The sequence below is a fragment of the Thalia democratica genome, unplaced genomic scaffold (genome assembly GCF_965202585.1).
Source record: "Thalia democratica unplaced genomic scaffold, ktThaDemo2.hap1.1 HAP1_SCAFFOLD_306, whole genome shotgun sequence".
NCBI classification, from domain to species: domain Eukaryota; kingdom Metazoa; phylum Chordata; class Thaliacea; order Salpida; family Salpidae; genus Thalia; species Thalia democratica.
Window position 1 is genome coordinate 1 of NW_028139401.1, and position 20,983 is coordinate 20,983.

Consider the following 20,983-nt stretch of genomic DNA (forward strand, 5'->3'; position numbering starts at 1 on the left):
GCACTGAGTGCTTCCCTTCTCGTTTGAAGCCAGCACCTTGTATGTACCCGAGTTCGAAGTCGCTGATTGGCTTATTATCAGGCATCCCGCTTCGTTCCCATCGCTGATCACCTCAATTTTGTCCTTCATCGGTTCGACGGGTTCGTTGTTCCTGAACCACTGAACGCTCGTTTCGCAGCTGCTCGGCTTGAGGGTGTAGACGAAGTGCGCGGGTTGGCCCTCCGCGACGCAGCAATCAGAGATCGTCTTTAGAAACTCCGGAGGTTCAGTTTGAAAGCTTTTGTTATCATCTGTAGCTTTTTTGTTGGTCTTTATTTCCTCCCTGATCACGGTCTTGATCCTGTCGGACCAGTTCTCGGTGAGCGCCATTTTGTACAGCGGCTCGTCCTGGCTCGCCACCGAGTCCGACTCGACTTCGTCGTGTTTCCTCTTCGCGTCGCCCTCGTGCGATGATTTAGTTAGCTGCTGAATTGACTTGGAAAATAAATTGACCGCATGGTGGCCTCCCTTCATCACCATGGACGGGTGGCTCATCAGCACATCTCTGGTGACAGAGGAGCTTTGATGATCTTCTTTTGCTTCTTCTTCTTCAAGGTCATCACCGATAAGATCTATATTTGGATAAGGAGTTACTTTAAATTTTCTCGTAAAAGTTTTAGTATGATGTGCGCATTTTTTGTACTAATTTCACTGAAAAAAAAAAGTTCCGCTAAGATGAAAATATTGACTGATCTGAAAGCTGAGACTGTCTAAACAAAAACATGTGACTAAACTAAAGCATCTAAGTTCTAATGAGTTTTTAACAACTGTGGCGTGTTGAACTTCGAATGCAATTGAAGACTGGTTCGTATGAAATCTAAAAAAATAATACCAGTTTTAAAAACTCTATTATTTTTGTCTTTTTAAGCTAACACTCAACTCTAAAACATCAAGCAAAGCAACATTGTGCACATTCGTTAGCGTTAGATCATTCCAAAAATCCAGAGTATTTAAGAAATAAAGATGACTTTGTTTATTTTAATCAGTAAAAAGTTTTCAAATATCATCAGACATAATTAAAATTTTACAAACTATTTTTTGAAGTAAAAATAATTTTTTCCTTTAATAGATATAAAAGTCAGAAAAAACTCTCTATTGTTATTGTTTGAGGAGAACCTTTGTTTTAAGAGTTTAACATGCTTACAAAATGTTTAACAAACTCTCAAATACCTTTTTGACTAGTTTTTATAAATTCATGCCGTGAAATTATAGTCTTATGGTTGAATACTGATAAAATTTGTTAGTATTACTTTGGGTTTCCAGTAACACACTAAACTATATATCGTAGTAGGCTTTTTTGATACTTAGTTTTAGAATTTATTTGTTCTATTTTACATCAGTGCCATAAGAAACACCTAATCTTAGTACGAGCGGTTTAGTTGTTATATTTTAAAAGAAACAATTGACAACAACTTAGTGGTAGTTTAAAATAAAGTTTTACAATAAATAAAAGTGTTTTACATAAGTTTAGAAAAAAATATACACATATAACAACAAAATAAAGCTAGTTTATGTATAACTTTATTCTATCAGTATAAGCATTCGAGTGATAAATGTTTAGTTTTGAAGACATCTATGTTCAGCATGCAAAAGTATGTTTTAATGCTAATGAAGCTCACATGTTAATATATTTTGATAAAACAGTAGTGTGTGTGAATAAAAATTAAATTTAAGTAAAACTCTATAAAAACATTTAAATGTAAAATATGCTGATGTGATTTTTTAAGTATTAACATTCTGACTTATATGTGTCAAAAATTTAAGTAAGTTAGTAAAACAAAAACAACAAAATGTATAATTAAACAAAAAATGGCTTAATTTCGATATAAAACTTAATAAATATAAACAAAAAGCATTTGTGATACACAAAAACGTTTGACAAAAATCATGCATAGTTATTTTTGTAACTAAAGCTTTTATTCCAGCTGGTAAAACTGACATTTGAAATAAATGTACATTACAAAAATCTATTTTTTTAAATACTTTTTTCATTACTAAACTACTTTTAGTTGTAAAATATTTTTGGTATTCTTAGCTTATGGTTTTTTACCGAAAAAATTCGAGGTACAGTGAAAACTTTTATATTAAGACAAAATTTGTAAAACTTCAAAAATAAAAGTGCAATATTTATTTTAAACTTATTTTAGGTTTTTACTTACCTTTTTTAACAGTTTTTTGATTTTTTACTCTAACGTCAAAAGTTTGTTTAAAAAGTTGTTTTTTATCACCTTCAGCAACAAAAACGTATTTACCAGTGTGTTCAGTTTGAAAGTTATTTATTGTCAATGAATGTGAATTTTCATCTATCTTATTGGACAGCTGAATATTGTTTCTTACTTTATCGCCGTTTTTTCGTCCAATTGCACTTTTCTGGTTTTATTTGTTTTAAGCAAGGACACAAGACTAACTTTTCTCCAAAAGTCCCGAAAACTTTTTCAGTCAGTTTATCGTTTACCAACTTGTCTTTTTTACTATTAGAACTTTTCCTTGACAAACTAACGACACCATTAGATTCGTCACTGGACGAAACTGCCATATCAGCTACCAAGGTAGTGCAGCTGGAAGTTGAAATGTCACTAGATGAGCTGCTGAGGAGAATTGATAACTGTTTGCTCGACTCATCGTCTGTAAAAATGTCGCAAGTTCCGTCCAAAAACGAAATGTCTTTGGTGGCAATAGTGTCGCAGTCTGAAAACACGCTCGTGTCGTTGCTGCCTGCAGGAGATTTGTCGCCTTGATGCGTTGAGGCGGAAATACAGTCATCAGCGGGAGATGTGTCAACTAGATGCGTTGAGGTAGACGCGCAGTCATTAATGACGATCTTAGGAGCGTCTGTTTGAGATGGGACCTTATCTAAACCACTTGCTTTAAGGTCGTCGTCACTCAATGTTTTGTTTTGACGCGTTGAGGCGGAATTGCAGTCATCAATAACGATCTTTGGAGCGTCTGTTTGACTCGCATAGGGCATCTTGTCCGTGTAACCACTTGTCTTAGGTGGATTTATTTCAATCGGTATATTGTCCATCGAACCACTTGTTTTAGGCTCCGCGATGCTCAAAGCTTCGAACACGGCGTCGTTGTCCAGCAGATCGTTCCTGCTGCTGCACCTCGTCGGCAGTTTCGTGCTGGTGCTTCGAGGGGAGAAGTTTCCGGGAATTGATCCGTTGAAGGAGTTGAGGAAGGAACAATCTTCCGTTCCCACCGTTTCGCAGTCAGAAAACATGCTGATCGTAGTTGATTCGTCCAAGTTATCACCACTCTGTTTCTTAAGTCTGTCTTCCGAAACTTTTTCACTGTTGCTTTTATCGGAAGAGAGATCGTTCAAATCTAGCTTGGGCAGTCGTTCCTTGTCATTCGGAGCTAGCTTGTTTCTAGTACGCGTTTTCAACTGCCTGCTCTTGTGGCTGTTGCTTCTGATTTTGGGCTTCAAAGGGTACGAACGCCTTTTTTTTGGCTTAAGTTCTTCCACACTTTCCTCTCTTATTGATTCATCTTTGCTTGGTATCGGCAGGCTTTTGCTCAAGTCGTCTTTTTTAACTCCCAGTGAAAATTTGGTGGTAATATTTCCTTCTTCGTTTGAGACAGTGACTTTGTATTCGCCGCTGTAGTATTTTTGAAACTTTTTAAAAGTCATTACTGCGTCATAAGAGAACATTTCCCTGTTCAGCTCGATTCTTCTCATTATTTCAGTATCAAACTGTAGAAAAAATTGAAATTTTGAGTCAAATTTAAAACAAAGATTTATTGAGTTTATTTTAACACTAAGTAAAAAAGTCATTTTTTGTAGTCTTTAACGACTTTAATGAAAAAGCCAAGTATATTAAAATTAATGACTTCTTACTTTTACACTATATATTACTTTTTCTTATTTCTAATATAAAACTTTTAATTACATTTTTAACTCATTCCATAAAAACTACGACAGGCATAAATATATTCGACTTTATATGTTTAAAATCATTTTTTAAATGTTTATAAATATATTTATTGAATGATAATTAACAACTGCTAGCTAGTAACCTTTTCATCGTTAAAATACCACTCGACAATCGGTTTTGGACTGGCAACAAACGTGCACTTAATTCTGAACCTTTCATCTACTGGAACGTCGTATGAGCGTTTTGGCTTGATGAGAAACGCCGGTTTGACGTTGTTCGCTTTTGATCTGGCTTTAGCAACTGGCCTGAAAAGGTTTTATTATTCAAATTTTTATTTTTTTATAAAATCATTATCTTATAAACTTATTTATAAAATACTGTTTCACTTAACTAATATTTGTTATTAACGACATTCTAAATTACAATAAATAGTCGAAAATCGATATAAAATTTATAGAAACACTAAGCTTAGCTTAAGTTTACAAACTATATGTTTTGTAATTTAGTCAAAATGTTTTGTGTACAAACTTGGCTACGTCAAGTGTTTCTTTGAGGGTAGGATCAATGTAAAAATGATAGATCTTTGCTCCGTACTTTAAATCGAGATTGTGTAAGTTGATACTTGATGTTTTATCTGTTATTATTGATAACATTGTGTTTAAAGTAACAAATATGATTGTAAGTGTATTGTATTTATATAAATATTTTAATTTAAAAAAGTTGAGATAGTTTAATTTGATTTATTGTAATGCTTATATTTATATTTATGAGTAATACTAGTTTTATTTTAAATCACATCAAGAAAACATATAAAGTTGTCTACAGATTTAGAATAGAGAGTAATTTAAAAAGAAACGTTGTAAAAATCTCACCTTAAAAATGGTAGCAGGAGAAATTGAAACAGAAACGAGGAAGAATTAATTGTGCATTTGATTGTCGTTGAAAGGGGTAAAAAAATTCAAACTTTCGATAAAATTTGTGTCAAAAATAAAAGAAACGAATAAAGCTGTCTTTAACTAAATCAAACTATGCTGAAATCTAACATCTTTTAACAGTCTACTTTTTATTAACTGCAGTGCGAATCAAACAAGCTAATTTTCTAAAGTACCTTTTTTCTGTTGAAATGCAAAGAAAAGAAAAAACAACTAGAGAAACAAAACAAATAAAGTAACATATTATTTTAAAAGTCGCATAATAAGCACAAAAATGAGAAATATAAAAAGTAAAAAATATATGTATTGTTTATGGACTTAGAAGGTTTTATTTAAAGATATTATTAAGTTTTAAATAATTATAGTTGTCTATAATATTATTTATAAAATCACTACTTATACATGTATTCTTACCGTCTTCATTATCTTTGGTTTCTGATTTTCTTAAACTTTCTTCTTCTGTTGAAATTTAATTTTGTTAAATTGTTTTAAGTACAATAGTAATAAATATTTTTGCAAAATTGAATACAAAAATAGTATGACTCCATTGAAATATATACAAGAAACACTGCAAAATAAAACTAGAATGAAATGAAAACGAATGTTTATATTATAATTAGTTGCGTTTTTTTTTCTCATGCTAACTTTAGAATTGTTCTGTTTATGCACGTTTTAATGAAACTGCTGAAACACACATATACTTGAAATAAACAAGCAAAATTAAAGTCTCTTAACAGCAAAAGAAGAAAAACTTAAAGTAAACTTAAACACAATAAAATGAAATCACTGTTGAACTTCTCCTTATGAATAATTCTTATTTGAAAAAACAGTATTCTATCCATAACAAAATAAATAAATTTTAAAACTGTTTGGAAGTAATATTATAAACATGGCTCACTCCAATTTGCTTCAAGATTTAAAAAGTCTTTAATAAAAGCATAGCAGCAAACCATGAGTAGAATGATAACTTTTTTGTAAAAAAATAACACAAAATGTATGTAAAATAGCATGAAAGGAAACTTTTAATTTTAAAACCACATTTAAGCGAACCAAAACAGGACTTTTGTTATTTGAATATAATGCCTGTATCAACCTGCAGTCTGAATTGATTCTAAACTTTTGATCAGAAAATTTGTGTTTCCGACTTTACACGATTTTCGCGCGTGAACATCCTGTAATGTTCACAACACCCTTTTTGCATTATGAACCTTGGTTGAAAAACAAAAAAAATTGAAACAAGATTATTTAAAATAAGGTGAAACAAGTAGTTATCAAAAATGACCTTCAGCAAACCAAAGCATGAATTTGAGTAACTTTTGTATCAGGCATACACGACTGTATTATGTACACACACAAACTAATGTTCTTTATTTTGCATTGGTTTGATTTTTTTCCACGCATGAACACAAAGTTTAAGCAATGAATCTGCACTCCTCTCCACAAATGGACCTTGAGGTGCAAAAGCTCATGTTGATGATATCTTCACGCATGAGTTCACACGCCACCCTCTCACACTTCGATGATATCTTCACGCATGAGTTCACACGCCACCCTCTCACACTTCGATGATATTTTCACGCATGAGTTCACACGCCACCCTCTCACACGCTGATGATATTTTCACGCATGGAGTTCACACGCCACTCTCCCGTCACCTCGGTCGAAGAACACGTGGGTGCTCGAGCTGGCCACCTCGCCCCCGAACTCGTCCCGCCCCACGCACGTGTACACCCCGCTCATCTCCGCCCCGCCTCCCCTCGCCTCCAGCCGCGCCCGCGTGTCCCCGTCCTCCGTCTTCCACGACGACTTCCTGAACAGCTTCGGGTTCAGCGGCTCGCCGTCCCTCCGCCACTCCACGGAGGAAGAGCCGGACATGACGCACTCCAGCCGCACGTCCTTCTCGTTCAACGTGGGCGATTCCACGGGCCGGAGCACGGACGGGGGTCGGTCCGAGGATGAGGACCGCTGCTGCCAGTACGACTTTCTCTTTTCTGTGGGAAGGTTGATAAATGAAGTCAAGGCATTTTTGAAACAAACAGTTGTTCGTTTTAGTATAGGTAGTATTAATGTTTGAGTGCATCAGTACAAAAAATATTACTTTTTTTATTTTAATGTAAACCAGCTTGAGTTTCTTGAAATAACTGTAACTTTAAATACGGTCAGCTTAATTTTCTTTAGAAAAAATCGTTTCTTCTATACATATTTAAAACAAAGTAACATAAAAAAAATATTAGGGAAAAAATAAAAAAAGGTATCGACAAAATAATTTTGAACAAACAAGCCATCTTTTATGTAACGTTTATAAAACAAATATTGAGAAAGCTCCCACTAACCGACTCTGAGCGTTGCTTCGCAGCTCGCCGACCCGTGAGTGTTGCAGACCCAGCACTTGACGCTGCACCCGTCATGCTCCTTCCTGTTCGGCCGCTCTACGATCAGCGTGTGCACCCCGCACACGTCGTCGACCAGGATCGAGTATCCCACCTGAGCCGGCCTCACCTCTGTCTCGTTGACGGTCCACCTGACCAGCCCCAACCCTTCCACCTGGCACGTGAACTCGGCCGCTTCGGACTCGAAGCACGATTGCGCGGTGAGGGACTTTTTGAAGCACGGCGCGAAGCTTTCCGGCGCCCTGGTCGGCTTGGGGGTGACGGGGTAATCCCCGATGACGGAGAACTCAACGGTGGACAGGCTGTCTTGGGACTGCATGTTCATGCTGACGCCCTGCCACAGCTCCTCCTCGCAGTACTCCACCTTGCTGGGAGTGGACACGTAGCTCTGACCGCATTCGCTCTCGTCCGTTACTTCGTCGATCTCAATGAAGCTCTGCTGAGACTCTTCAACGACAATCTCCTCGTCGCTTTGCTGCGTCACAATCGGTTCTACTTCCTTTTCGATTGCTTTTTCATAACGATCTTTGCTTTCCTCTGTCTTTATATCAGTTTTTGCTGTTTCAATTTTCGATTTGTTTTTTGTCTTTTTTAATTTCCTAGACTTTTTTCAGGGTGCTAGATTGGTCTTGTTTAACTGTATAGCTACTCTCTATATGTGTTTTATTTGAACTTTTATTTTCTAATGAAATTTTTTCATCACGTGTACTAGTTTTCAATCTAGCTGCACTTTCTGAAGATTTATTGGATTGTACAACATCTTTTTTGGTTTTTATTTTTTCTGTGTTTTTTAAGTTTTTTGAAGAAGTTTTGTTTTTGTTTGACTTTAATTTTTTTGACGACTTTTTGGTTGCTTTAACCTTTTTCTTCTCAGTTTTGTTTTCTTTGCCAGTTTTAGTCACTTCAGATGCCTGGGCTATTTTATCACTCTTCTTAATATGTTGCTCATTTTGAGAAAGCGAAGTTTCTTTTTCTAAAACAGAGGTATTACTTTCAACAAACTGCTGCTTGGCCTCCTTGAAAGCCGAAAGCGCGTCGACCGATCTTTTTTCTTCGACTTTTTCCCTGTCTTCCTTCTGCAATCCCATCGACGACCTCTTCAAGGACTCCATCTCGCTCTCTGCTTTCGCGGTGTCAGTCAGCTTGCTCTCGCTCGCCGCGCCCTCCAACCTCTCGTGCTTGCTCCTTTCCTTCCTGAAGTTGTGCGTCCTGTAAACTTCTTCCTTTCCACCGACGTCAGCGACGAAGATTCTCGCAGGTCCTTGTCGACTTCGCTGAAAGAAGACTCCCTGTTCGTTTCAATCGTTGAAGATTGCGTTTCTCCTTCGAACCTGGACGTGCTCGAGTCGCGCGACCTGAACCGCTGCTCGCTGGCGTCCCTCGACCGCAGCCCGCTCCTGATCTGCGCCAGGCTCCTCCTGTTGGCCTCCTCCGTGTCGTCGACGACCCTCTTGTCTTTTTGCACCGCCTTCAAGTTCTTCAGCGCCACCAAGGACTCGTTCCTCCGCTTCGCCTTCGAGTACCTCGCCAGCTCCACCTGCTCCTCAACCTGCTGGTTCGACCTGCCGGACGTTCGGCCCCTCTGCCGCCCTCCTGAAGGTTTCGGAGGCAGCGTCTGGTCGGCTTCCCGGCCTCGAGTCGCTTTCCTTCCTGCGCAGTTTCGGCCTCTCGGTTGTTTTCGACTGCCTGACCAGCTTTTTACCGGATTTGTTCGCTTTTTTTGAAATTTTCGACTCGGAAGATTTTGTTTTGTTTTTAACTGAGGACTTTTTGCTTGAGCTTGATCTTTTTATTTTGCTTGTCAAACTGCTTTCAGCCGTGCTTTTGCTCACTGATTGGTCCTTTGTTTTCATCAATTTTTCAGTTTTTTTCTTGAGATCAACAGCAGTTGTTTCATTTTTAATTGATGTCTCTTCAATAGAAGTAGCTATTTTATTAATCAAACTTGCTTTATCACTTTTTGAAGCTTGTTCGTATTTGCTGTTATTTTTATTAGAGCTTTGTTCTTTATCTTCAGATATTTTACATTGCTCTGACTGTTTGTTTTTCTTTTTTGCAACTAGATTCAAACTAATCTCGTCATTTTTTGTACTGCTATGTACCTTGCTATTAACCAAATTATTAAAATTGTTGCTTTGTTTACTTTGATTATTCTGTTCATTTGTTTGAGCATTTAAACTAGCATTTTTTGAAGTAAGATTAGAGGGAGCATTTGAGTCTGAAGCTTTTTCGTCTTTTATTTTATTTTCAGTTAACTGATTATTTGCTTCTTTAAAACTTTTAATTATAGACTCTTGCTTTTTCAAGCTGTCGTTAAGTGCTTCAGATATACCATCTTTTATACTTTCTGATTTTGTTTCACAAAGTTTGATTAAAGCTTCTAATTCGTCTAGCTTATTTTTTGCCTCCTTATTTTCTATTATCAAAGTCATCTTTAAAAGCACTGTCATTATTTTCAAGTTTTAAACTTTCACAATTGTCTTCAATATGAGAATCAAAAGTGCTTAAACTGTCTATGTTAGATTTATTTGCATTCTTTTGTTCAATGGTTTTTTCTGACTCATACAATTTATTATCTATGTTTTTATTAACATTAAAATCATGTGTGTTCTTGTTGCATTCAAAAGCATTTTCTGAGGTATTTAGTTTGTTATTTGAATTTATATCTATATTAAACATGTTTAAATTATTGTGTTGTTCAAAAGCATTTTCTGACTCATTTAATTTAATTTTGGACACTTTATCAACATTTGAACTGTTTGTACTTTTATGTTTTTCAAAAACACTCTCTGACTCGTTTAGTTTATTTTCTAAATTTTCATTTACATAAAAGTCATTTGTTTTATCAAATTGTTCAAAAGCTTTATTTGATTCATTAAGTTTTTGTTTCCAAGTTTGTATCTGTATTTACATAATCTGTATTTTCTCTGTTTTCTGTGCTAGTATTTGAAATGTTATAAACGTCATCTAAGTTATCACTACTGGGTGTTCGCCCCGGCGACTCAGTATCTTGTCTTGAGAAATCGTCCAAATCATTCTCAAAAGTAAGATCTTCTAAAGATGCCGGGGCCCCGAAGTTTCCCAGCAGACGGTTGTTTGGACGCTTTCTACCTGACAACACGTCACGTGACTCCTCTTATACCACCTGATTGGCTCTGCTGCTTCCTCTGCTGCTCCTCGACGAAGCTCTTCATCTGCCTCCGGTCGCCCCACAGTCGCCAGGTAGTCCCGCTTCATCTGCCGCATCTTGCTGCTCACGCTCTCTTCCTTCGCTTCCGCCCTCTCCTCCTTCCTGCCGATCACCGGCTGCCTCACCTCCTCGGCCACCTCCTTCAGCTCCTCCTCCCCGACAAACACCATCTCGAAGCCCCTCCTGCGCGGGTTACACCTCCTCCGCCACCCCTCCTTGAGCGAGCTCGACACGCTGTCCGACCTGACGCAGTCGCACGTCTCCGGCCTCCTCCGCGCGTCGAGGTCGTACGCGAGCTTGGAAGGAGGCCGCTGCATGGTGGAGGAGGAGCAGATCGAAAACGTGTCGTCGTCCGACATCAGGTTCTTGATCTCGTCCACCGACTGCTGCGAGTCGGCTATGGAGCTCATTTCGTCGTACCTCCGCTCGTGCGTTTTCGTCGTGGCGGCGGGGGGCACGACTCCGCCAAAGTACTCCATGTTGATCCTGCGCAGCTCCTGCTTCTTCTTCTCCTTGCTCCTGGCTCGAGACTCTTTCTTGTCGTCCGACTCGGCGAAGACTATCTCGAAGGCGCGCGTCCTCGGGTTCCAGCGGCGCTTCTGGGTGAAGACGTCCGACCCGCTGGGGCGACTGCGTCCTTATGCAGTCGGTGGAGGCCGGCCGCTTGTAAGGGTTCACCAGTTTTTCCAGGTCGACGTCGTTCAGCTCGGTTATCCTGGCGCGGTCCTTGTCGTCCTCTATCATCCAGCCCTCCTCCACCTTGAACTCGGTCCTCGGCATGGGCTCGTTGATCAAATCGCCCCTGTTCTCGTGCTGATCCTGCTTGACGGTCGACACGAACTTTTCCCCCGTCGCCGGGTTGTACACCTCGTAGCTGATCCTCTCCTGCTTCGTCTGCAGCTTCTTGCCGTCGCCCTGCTGCTTGATCCGCGTCGTGGTCGTCGTCTCCGTCGTCTCCACCAGCACGATCTTGTCTCCTCGTCGCCCAGCGCTTTCTCCTTGATGCCGGTGTGGTCCTCGGGCGGCAGCGGCATCGTGCTCCTGTCGTACTTCAGGTGGTCCAGGGCGCTGTTCTTCAGGTTGTCCCTCAGCGACTTCCTCCTCTTCCTGGTGACGACGTCCTCGTACACGCTCTCCTCGGTAACGTACACCGACGGCTTGAACTCCTCCACCTGCCGCTCGTCCAGCGACTCGGTCGGCGTCGTCTGCGTCTCGATCTCGTGCCTCCCCACCACGCTGCTCTCCTCCTCTTCCAACACCTCCTCGTACAAGGACTCGTCCTCCGACTGCGCCGACGACCGCTCGAACATCAGCTCCTTCTTCTCGGCCGACTTGTACTTGACGGGCTGCGGCTTGGGAAAGGTGAAGACCATGGGAGGCGGGGTGCGACGCTCCTTCAGCATCAGCTTGAACTCGGACCTGGAAATTTCGGGAGGAGCTTTCGGCTTTTCCTCTTCCTCGGGCTTTTTCTTCGTCGGATGAGAATTCCAGCGCCTTCGTCAGCTGCTTCTCCTGGTTCAGGTTCTCGTTGACCGTTTCGACTTCTTTTTCTTCTTCGATTTTCTTCCGGTTCGGCCGACACGGGTCTTCCCACTTGCGCGCTGAACAGCGAAGGAGTTATGGCTCCGTGGCCTCCTCTTATCTTCATGCTCATCACGCTCCTGCTCCTCTCCTCCTCTTCCTCCCGCACGTCGAAGGGAATCTCGTAGTCGGCCTGAGCGTTCAGGGAGTATTGAGAAAGGACGCTCTGGCTGTTCTGCTGCCTCTCGTTGCTCCTGAACATGATGTTTGACGGGAGAAAGGGCTCTCGTCTCCCGCATCGTCGCCGTCACCTCGCTGCGGTGCGATTCTCTTCGGTAGGGACTCGGAGACCTGCCTGCGTGGACGTTAAAGAGGGGCGGTGTCTGAAAGAGAACTCTTCTTTGCTGCTCCTTCTGGTGGTGTGACGCATCTTCGTCTCCCATTATGACGTCACGCGCCTCCTGGATCGACTTGTGCAGCTCGTTGTAAAGAGCCTCCTCGTCGAACGCGCGCTTCTCGAGAACCACCGTGGAAACCGGTGGGGAGGGAGACCTGCTTGACACCTTCAGGCGGATCTCCTGCCTGCTTTCCACCTCGCTCCTACCCCCCTTCCTGAACATCCTCAAACCTGGCGAGGGCGTCCTTCCAACGGTGACGTTGAAACCGGGAGTTATCGCTCTCTGGACGGCCGGCACCTGCATTGTGTAGGTGGTGATGTCCCTGTCCAGGAAGTGGTCGTAGCAGTGGCACATGGTGGAGCCCTGGCCCGTGTAGGTCATGTAAAAGTGGCCAGTCGAGGACAAGCTACCTAATCTGTCCACGTTCGCCGATTTCATGGTGACGTGGTGGACTTTGTTGAAGTTTTTCAACGTGTTGGTGGTCACCAACTTGCTACTTAAACTACTAGTAACTACTTACGTGAATAGAGAAGACACAGTTTCCCGAATTCGTTTTATTTTTCATTGTGACGTCATACACACGATAACAGAGCAGCGATTGATACAGCCATGGGGGAAGCAGCAAAGAAACATGTAAAAAAAAAGTTATAGTAAGTAGAAGGAAAAAAGGTTTTTTATATAAGGCATGCTAAATAAAAACTATGAAAAGTTTTGAAAAAAAAGATTTGTGTTAGATTTTTTCTAAGAAAAAATGACTGTATCAAATCGCGCTACACAAACAAAAAAAATTTTAAATAAATACGGATATTAATTTGCTGCCAAAACAATTCTTAAAACACAAATCAGATTCAAAGTCTTAAAACGAAAATTTTAAGCAGCTGCAGCGGCGGACAAGTAGTTGACAAGGAATTTACCTTCCGTCTCCCTTCGCCTCCTTCGCCTCGTGTCCTCCCTGGCAACGACGTTGGTGGCGCTGACGACGCGCCCCAGCTTGTTGCTGGCCACGCACTCGTACAACCCGACGTCCTGCTCCTGCAGCTGGGACACCACCAGGCACGAGGTGTACTCGTGGTCCCTCACCTCGTACGAGAACCTCCTCCGCATGTCGATTTTCCCGCCACTTTGGTACGGACGGATCGGCTGCCCGTCCTTGTACCACGCAACCTGCGGGTCGGGGCACGCGGCAAACTTGACCCTCAACCGGGTTTCCCCGTTCTCGGGATCGACCCGCATCTTTTCGACGACGGTGGGCGAGAACTCGACTTCCAGAACTGGTACGGGGACTTTTATCTCGTAGGGAGTGCGCGACTCGAACCTTTCGATTTGCGTCACAAAAGCCCTGCTTCTGCTTGTCTAGCTTCAGTTTTCTGAAATGTTGAAAACAAAGTGAGTTTTTGTTGAAGAGTTTGTAAATTTCAAGGCATTCCGAATGATTTCAAACTCACAACAAGCTTTGAGTTTAGTATGACGAAACCCACTGTTTATGAAAATCCAATCTGATGACTTTTGTTATTGTTAACATGGCAATATATTAAAAATCCAACCTACTGAACAAACGACGAACTGCACCAGAAAAGTATGATGTAAGCAAAAAAAAACATACTTTGAAATAAATCTCAACCAAAACAAACACTTCATGATGACAATTGCAGATTATTTTACCTGTAACTTTCAAGTCGGTGCTGCTGATTGCTTCGCCGCAGCTGTTCGAAGCGTGGCACCTCACTTCGCCTGAGTCTTGCACCCTGGAAGACTCTATAACCAACCAGCATTGGCCTGTGCTACTCAACCGCCCGCACTGTGATGAATTAGAACAAAGTTAGAACTGCTTCTTACAATGTTGACTTTACGTTCAAATTATTTTCGTTCTTTAAGTTTTAGGTATGTCTACGACACAGACCTTGTTTCTGTTTGTTATGTCCTCGCCATTCAGAAACCACCTGACACCGAGCCGGTCTCCTTCTATGACGCAGCTCATTCTGACTATGCTGCCCTCTATGACGTGCAAAGGCTGCAACGGGCTCAAAACTTTTGGCGGCAAAACTGGAATAATTAGGTTGTTTATGAATTTCTTCTTAACATGTTGAATGATATGAAATGCTGAACAAACTGATGGCGATGTGATTGTCTCTTTATTTCAAAAAGCAAAAAAAAAAGAGTTCTTTTTTTTATCTTAGCTTCTGCTTAATTTTCAAATAAATTGGCAAATACATGGCTCCCTCCAATAAAATGTATCAAAAAGCTAATTTTGCTAGCAAAATAAAATGTTTAAACTTTAAAAAAATTTATCGTATGAAGACGTATGAATTTAAACGTATGAAGACGCAATAGTTTCATTATTTAGATCTAAAACAAGTTTAAATTATAAGTTCTTTTTTTTAACTGTGAACTACGATCATGACTAACTTTCTTTATCTTATTAAACAAATGAAAACACACAAATGAAACTGATTTCTGTTTTTTTTTCTAAAATAATAAATTCAAAAACAAAAAAGGGAACAAAATTCTAACTGAAACGAACACTCTGAATGATTTCAATGAAGTCAACCAAAACACAAACAAGCCTCATTTTACGAGCTTACTTTCGATGTCGAGTTTGGCCTGCGAAACGTTTGTTTACCGAGTTTGAAACAATGCACTCGTAAGTGCCTTCGTCTTCCTCCCTGACCTCGGCAATTTCAAGCTGAAGCTTGCAACCGATGGCGGTGATCTTGTAATTTCACCGTTCTTTACTTCAACATCGTTTCGTCGCCACACGACTGTAGGATCTGATTGAAAGCAACATGAAGGGATGTTAGAAATACTTTAGCACTTGATTATAGAACATAGCTATTTAAACTATAAATAAAAACAGTTTTAATTAGTGATTACGTAAAATACGTTTATCCAAAAAAGAAAATTAGTTTAGTAAAATTTTATATGTAGTAAAAAATGCATTAGTAAAAATATTGTTTTCTACTAAGTGTTTGTTTAGCTTAAAAGTTTTTATTTCAATAGAATTTGAAACTCAGTCTTACTCGTTCCTGCAATTTCACAAGTAAATCTAGCGGTCTGTCCTTTCTTGGCGTGGAAGTCTTGAAGAGGCTGGACGATTTGGACAGCTTCCTCTTCTTCCCTTTCCAAGATTTGCTACCCTCAACATGTTTGACTTTTTCTACTTGTTCTTCGTTTTGTTCCACTTCCTCGGTTTCTTCTTTCTTCTTGTTCAGCTGTATTGAAATAAAACACGTCAGCAATTGTTTGTAATTGTTTTCAAAAAATTCTTAATCGGTCTACAAAGTTTCTTATAGAATAGAAAATTAATGCTTAAAACTTTAATAAAATTAATTAGACAGCTGAATACAAAGCCACATCAAGCACCTTCGTAACTTCTGCATAAAGCTTTTTACCGCTCCAAAAACATAGCTTTATGCAAAAAACATAACAAATAAACTTTTCGAAACTCACATTCAGTAGTAAATAGCAGTCCGGACGACCTGAAGCTTCCGTACTTGTTGGATGCCTCGCAGGTGAACTTCCCGATGTCCTGGTTGCAGATGTCGGCATCCACCAGCGTGAACTGCTCGTCCTTTGCTTCAATCTTGTACTTTTCCCCTGAAAGTTACCAGTTAGTACAAAAGTTTATGCGTCAGTAAAAGCACATTATTTCAGAGTTGTTAATCCTAACGCAACGATGTTTGAATTACGTGTAGTTTTAAACTTTATTCACTTTACGACATTTTACCGCAAAAACAGCTCCTTAGAAAAAAAATGAAACAATTCACACACAAGAACAATGGCTGTAAATAAGCGAGACAAAGATTAAGTATACTAACAAAACTCGCTAAAAATTTTCTCTGATAACTTATAAATAAAAAAAGAGAACAAAGTTTAACAAGCTCAATTATGTAGCATAAAAGTTTATTTCTGTTCAATTTAAAACCGCACCTTCGACTATCTCACTCCCGTTGAACGACCACTTTACTTGTGGCAGCGGCCTTCCATTGACCCTGACGCTGAAACGGGCTTCCTGTCCGCACTCCACTATGCAGTCGCGCATCTCTTGCGAGAAACTCGGCTCTTCGGGCGCTGTTTCATGATTTTTTTTTACTATACCTTTATTACGTAGAGAGAGAGCAAATTAAATAATACTAGACATGTTTACAATTAGAGTTTATTTCAATGAACCAACTTTGCACGTAAACAAAAGACTTCATTGATGTTCCGTCGACATCGAACTTGTATTCTCCAGAGTCGTTGAAGTGTGTGTTTTCAATGATCAGCTTGTGTTTCGTTCCGTCAACTATATACTTGAATCTAATAAGAAATTCACATAAGTTAAGTAACTTATAAAACTATGGATAGAATTTTATTTAAAGATAATTAAAATCGAATTAATTGTTAAAGATTGTTAGTCTTTCGAACATTTTTTATTTCACATAGGTTCTAGTTAATAAATATATGACAAAAATTTGTATTAAAATGAAAAGAAATTAAGGTTTGTTCTAATGAATATGTGAATTTTATAAGGCGTTATTGTTTCAGTTAAACTTAGTATTTCAAGCTACAAACCTTTCATCTTTGTTAATGTCAATTACTTTTCCATTATGTGACCATTCAGCCACAATATCCGGCTTGCTAATCATAAATTCAAGAACAGCTTTCTCATTTTCTAAAACTTCAACGTCTTCCATTGACTTTAAAATATCAATATGACTGCCTATAAAGTTGATAACTTTGTTCATAAAATTAGTCTTTGTACTCTTTTAAATTAAGAGTTACCCCATAAAGTTTTAAACATTTTGTTAGCTCTTCATTTTTTTTTAGTACAGCAAAGTTTATTTTCTTCTTCACATGTAAATTATAACTTAATATTTTTCAGTAGTCTAATAAGTTGTACTTGAATACATTGTTGAGTTATACGATTAAAGAAGATAACTTATGATATAATGAAATACAATGGAAATAAAAATCAAAAGAAATATAAAAAGAATAAAAAGTTAAGTTAAATTACTTAGAAGTGCTATCCAAACAAAAATTTTATTATTGCTACTGCTTGAACTTAACAAAGCAGTATATTTTATTAATTTTTCTAACAGAGGCTAAATTTGAATAACCTGTTTCTAAAAAAAATTTCCTTTAAAGCTAAAGGACCTCCTTCAGACTTTTACACTTGCTAAAACAACTAGGCGCAGATTGCAACTAAATTATAAGTAACTCAAATTTGATTTTAAAACACTGATGATAAGGTATATAACCAGATGAAATAGTATACAAGTAGAAAAAAATTATCAAAACACAAACTTGTGACGTTGAGCCGGCAGGTGGTGAACTTGCTGCCGGCCACCGCCGTGTAAACCCCGCTGTGCGCCTTCCGCGGCTCCCTCACCCTCAGCACGTGGGTGTTTCCCCGCCTGAAGGAAGTGTAACGCCCCCCGGTGGTGGCGATGCTCTTTTCGCCCTTCTTCCAACTGACGGTGACGTCATCGCAATCGATCTCGCACGAGATGTCCACCTCGCGCGTCGACTCGTCACACTTGACTGATTTCGGGAGCTCCGAAGTGAACCTGACAGCTGAAAAGGAAAACAAGGGAGGTTTGTTTGGTTCGTATATGAAACAAAATCCTAGCGCCTTATGCTATTTAAAACAGCTATTGGTATAGATCAAGTTTATTAAAGATTTTATGATTTGTATTGACGCAATTCTAAGTATTAAATTTTGTACTAAATCATGTGTATTTTAACATTATCATTTATTCCTTTTTTATACAAAAGTTTCAAAAAACAGACTATGCATAAATCAAACAACCGTAGTATGTAATTTATAAAAAAATAATTAGACAACAATACGTGACAAATAACAGTTTTGAAACTTACGAGATACACACAATCTGGCGGCACACTCATCAACTCCGTCCAAAACCTGACACTTGTACAATCCGGCATCGCCGTCTCCGCAACTTTTAATTTCCAACTTCCGGACTTTCCCTTCGTTCGAAATGCGAATGTTGCTCGTCGGCTTTTGAGATAAATACAAGTTTAAAAATATACAACTGTTTTTGTTAGTTTTAACAACAAACAGCTTGAAACAACAAAAACAAGCGATTGCCTTGTTAATTAAACCAACTTGAGTAGTAAATAATAAAACGTATTGACTTGAAGTAATGTAGACAGTAACATGTAAATAATTTTCCAGAAATACTAAAAAAATTGTTTTAAAAACCTTTTTCTTTATATAAAATTTTTTTCTATTATATTTCATTGATTGAAATTTTTTACTAGGGTGTTTAAATTTTAAACAATCTCACAGTAACGATCCGATCGTCCTTCAACCACGTGCACACTCCGGAATCCTCCACCGAGAGCTCCACTTCGAACGACGTGCCGTGAGTCTCCTTCACCCTCTGTTCGGTGAATCCCCTCGTCACCTTCACCTCTTCCACGTGAACCCGCATCGACGTCTGCTTGCTGCCCACCTTGAACGTGTACTCGCCCCCGTCGCTCGGCGTCGCCCCGCGCACTTTCAGCGAGTGCTGCGCCCCTCTTTGCGTGACCTGCGTTTCGGTTGTTTTTGTTGCGTGTTTGTAAGTTTTATTGTAATAATTACAAATCATTTTTTTAAAGCCTATGCGTGGTTTAAGCCTTCGGAAAAATGAAAAAAAAAACATCAAAAGAAAAGTTGAAACGAGGAAAATTTCAGAATTGATTTTCGAAGTGTTTTGAGAAATCTAACCAAATTAAAACTAAAGTAAAAAAAAAAACTTCTACGTTCTTATGATTAAATTTGTTCTATCATAACTAAAACACGGTTAGTTATAAGTATGGTTTACCGTAGTTCTTTGCGAGTTCTTCACTTCGGTTCCGTTGTGCATCCACCTTCCGGTTACTTGCGATTTGCTGGTCTCCGTGATCATCTCGAAATCTTTCGATTGCACGACTCGCCGGCTCCCGTGCAGCTTCTTCGTTATTTCCACCTCTGATTTTCGAGAGTTTCAGATTAAAGCTACGTGTTGTTTGGCTCCATTTTTTGGTTGTAGTTTTATTTTTTACGTTAATTAAAAAAAAGAAATATTTTAGTAGTGTAACAATCAAATTAAAAGTTAATTCATTTATTAGAGAAATATTAATCATTTAAACAACTGACCATTTTTAATGTTTTTTGATAATTTTAATAATCCGAAAAAAACACAAACTTTCAACAAAAAGCCGAGCGCTGGTCTGCGTGGATCCGGCGAAGCAGCTGTACACCCCCTCGTCCGCCTTCCCGCAGTCTTTCACCACCAGGTGGTGCATGCCGCTGCCCGAGTCGCTGATGAGCAATTTCCTCTGGTCTTCCCGCAGCACGCGCTCGTTCTTCTCCCACCGCACTCCGGGCGGGTAATCCCCCTCGCGCAGCATCGCCTCGAACACCGCGTCGCCACCCTCCGCCACCGTCACGTTCTTCAGCCCCAAGCTGAACCGGGGGCCTGTTTTATTATTATTTAGACTGTTAAGTGAATATATGCGTATTTTTTGTGTTCAGCTGTGAAATAAATCTCGTGACTTTTCCATCAGTGTTAAAGCTTTTTGATTACGAAAAATATTGAAAATAGTTAATAACGAAAGATTGTCAAACTAGAAAAAATATTACTTTGGCTTTATTTTGTTATGAAAATAGCACTTTGCCGTTATTTTTATAATTTCAACTACAGCTCAATATTTCTCAAACTAGAATCTATGCCTCGTTCACACAATATTTTTTATTGCAAGGTTCACTCACTGATGACGGTTACTTTGGCGGTGGTGGTGGTCCTTCCCACCTTGAACGAGTAGACCCCCGCGTCCCTCGCCGTCACCTCCGCCATCACCAGCCTCCGCACCCTGCCGCTTTCCACCACCCTCACCATCTCGCCCTCCCGCACCCGCTTGCCGTCCTTCAGCCACGCGCCGGTGACGTCGTCGTTCGCCAGGTGGCACTCGAGAGTCGCCCCCTCGCACTCCAGGATGTCAATATCATGCAGCGGTTTCACGATTCCCGCTCCTGAGAGTTTGTTGAAAAATTTTGTAAATGTTTTGCTTGGATTTTTACTTTCAAATTTAATTATTTCAACGTGTGTGCTTTTTTCTGTATTTTAGATAGACTCACGATTGCCGCTCCTTGAAAATTTTAAAACATTTGTAATTTTTAATTTAGTTTGGTTAAGGTTTAAATTTTTACACACTCTTGTTTACATGTCTTGTACTGTTATCACAATATGTTGATGAAAACTGACAAAATTAATTCTTATTTAAACGTTCACTTGTACACGCTAATAAAAATAACCAAAGGAGATTTTTTTTCGTTTCATCTTTAACATGCTTTTTACTTTAGTTGAAAAATATATGCAATCCAACCATGATAAAAAGATAATGATTAAAAATCAACAATTATTTTTCTTTCAGTTATCAATTTATTTTTATTTTTACAATACTAAACACAATCCAACCTTTAACTTGCAGGTTGCAGACGCTCGTCTTGCTCCCGCACGTCAGCTTGTACTCGCCCTGGTGATCGACGTTCAGTGAGCTGATGAACAGCTTGCAAGTTCCTCCCTCCTTGGTCATCTTGATGCTCGACGATTTCTCCTGTTTTCATAATTAACTTTATTGTTAGCAAGCAGTTTAACAAAGAGGTTTT

The 20,983-nt window shown here is 39.4% G+C and overlaps 5 protein-coding genes across 5 annotated transcripts; 1 reads left to right on the plus strand and 4 right to left on the minus strand.

The window, feature by feature from the left end:
• Nucleotides 1-36: 36 nt before the first annotated feature.
• LOC145846184 (uncharacterized) lies at nucleotides 37-9,671 on the minus strand (the record flags this gene model as incomplete). Its single annotated transcript, XM_082953099.1, has 7 exons — nucleotides 8,942-9,671; nucleotides 8,475-8,889; nucleotides 8,100-8,433; nucleotides 7,183-7,843; nucleotides 6,505-6,840; nucleotides 5,264-5,308; nucleotides 37-611 (listed from the first exon to the last, which is right to left on the minus strand). Coding segments are annotated over exons 1-7 (3,096 nt in total), but the record flags the coding sequence as incomplete, so codon positions are not given.
• Nucleotides 2,378-4,618, minus strand: LOC145846182 (uncharacterized). The gene is made up of 3 exons (XM_082953096.1): nucleotides 4,446-4,618; nucleotides 4,060-4,222; nucleotides 2,378-3,736 (listed from the first exon to the last, which is right to left on the minus strand). Exons 1-3 carry the CDS (start codon nucleotides 4,568-4,570, stop codon nucleotides 2,378-2,380), a joined length of 1,647 nt encoding a protein of 548 aa, XP_082809222.1. The 5' UTR covers nucleotides 4,571-4,618.
• Nucleotides 9,672-13,691: 4,020 nt separating the features above from the next.
• LOC145846181 (immunoglobulin-like and fibronectin type III domain-containing protein 1) lies at nucleotides 13,692-15,550 on the minus strand. The gene is made up of 5 exons (XM_082953095.1): nucleotides 15,366-15,550; nucleotides 14,931-15,116; nucleotides 14,249-14,391; nucleotides 14,011-14,146; nucleotides 13,692-13,715 (listed from the first exon to the last, which is right to left on the minus strand). The coding sequence occupies exons 3-5, from the start codon at nucleotides 14,324-14,326 to the stop codon at nucleotides 13,708-13,710; spliced, it is 222 nt and encodes a 73-aa protein (XP_082809221.1). The 5' UTR covers nucleotides 14,327-14,391; nucleotides 14,931-15,116; nucleotides 15,366-15,550; the 3' UTR covers nucleotides 13,692-13,707.
• LOC145846185 (immunoglobulin superfamily member 22-like) lies at nucleotides 14,927-18,941 on the minus strand. The gene is made up of 9 exons (XM_082953100.1): nucleotides 18,636-18,941; nucleotides 18,205-18,346; nucleotides 17,632-17,901; nucleotides 16,900-17,047; nucleotides 16,520-16,644; nucleotides 16,276-16,416; nucleotides 15,782-15,942; nucleotides 15,366-15,557; nucleotides 14,927-15,058 (listed from the first exon to the last, which is right to left on the minus strand). Exons 1-9 carry the CDS (start codon nucleotides 18,939-18,941, stop codon nucleotides 14,927-14,929), a joined length of 1,617 nt encoding a protein of 538 aa, XP_082809226.1.
• A 13-nt stretch (nucleotides 18,942-18,954) lies between these two features.
• On the plus strand, nucleotides 18,955-19,765 carry LOC145846186 (uncharacterized). The gene is made up of 3 exons (XM_082953101.1): nucleotides 18,955-18,961; nucleotides 19,163-19,303; nucleotides 19,521-19,765. Exons 1-3 carry the CDS (start codon nucleotides 18,955-18,957, stop codon nucleotides 19,706-19,708), a joined length of 336 nt encoding a protein of 111 aa, XP_082809227.1. The 3' UTR covers nucleotides 19,709-19,765.
• Nucleotides 19,766-20,983: the final 1,218 nt, after the last annotated feature.

Excerpts from the sequence above, each read along its gene's own strand:
- LOC145846182 (XM_082953096.1), bottom strand. The coding sequence starts at position 4,570 with ATGTTATCAATAATAACAGATAAAACATCAAGTATCAACTTACACAAT. Across the intron at positions 4,223-4,445 it reads GAAACACTTGACGTAGCCAA|GCCAGTTGCTAAAGCCAGAT; the intron begins GTTTGTACACAA and ends AAACCTTTTCAG. Across the intron at positions 3,737-4,059 it reads GGTATTTTAACGATGAAAAG|TTTGATACTGAAATAATGAG; the intron begins GTTACTAGCTAG and ends TTTTTTCTACAG.
- LOC145846181 (XM_082953095.1), bottom strand. The coding sequence starts at position 14,326 with ATGAGCTGCGTCATAGAAGGAGACCGGCTCGGTGTCAGGTGGTTTCTG. Across the intron at positions 14,147-14,248 it reads ACATAACAAACAGAAACAAG|TGCGGGCGGTTGAGTAGCAC; the intron begins GTCTGTGTCGTA and ends AATTCATCACAG.
- LOC145846185 (XM_082953100.1), bottom strand. The coding sequence starts at position 18,941 with ATGATTTGTAATTATTACAATAAAACTTACAAACACGCAACAAAAACA. Across the intron at positions 16,417-16,519 it reads GTCTTTTGTTTACGTGCAAA|CGCCCGAAGAGCCGAGTTTC; the intron begins GTTGGTTCATTG and ends ATCATGAAACAG. Across the intron at positions 15,558-15,781 it reads CTGAATGTGAGTTTCGAAAA|CTGAACAAGAAGAAAGAAGA; the intron begins GTTTATTTGTTA and ends ATTTCAATACAG.
- LOC145846186 (XM_082953101.1), top strand. Across the intron at positions 19,304-19,520 it reads CTTCTTCGTTATTTCCACCT|TTTCAACAAAAAGCCGAGCG; the intron begins CTGATTTTCGAG and ends AAAAACACAAAC.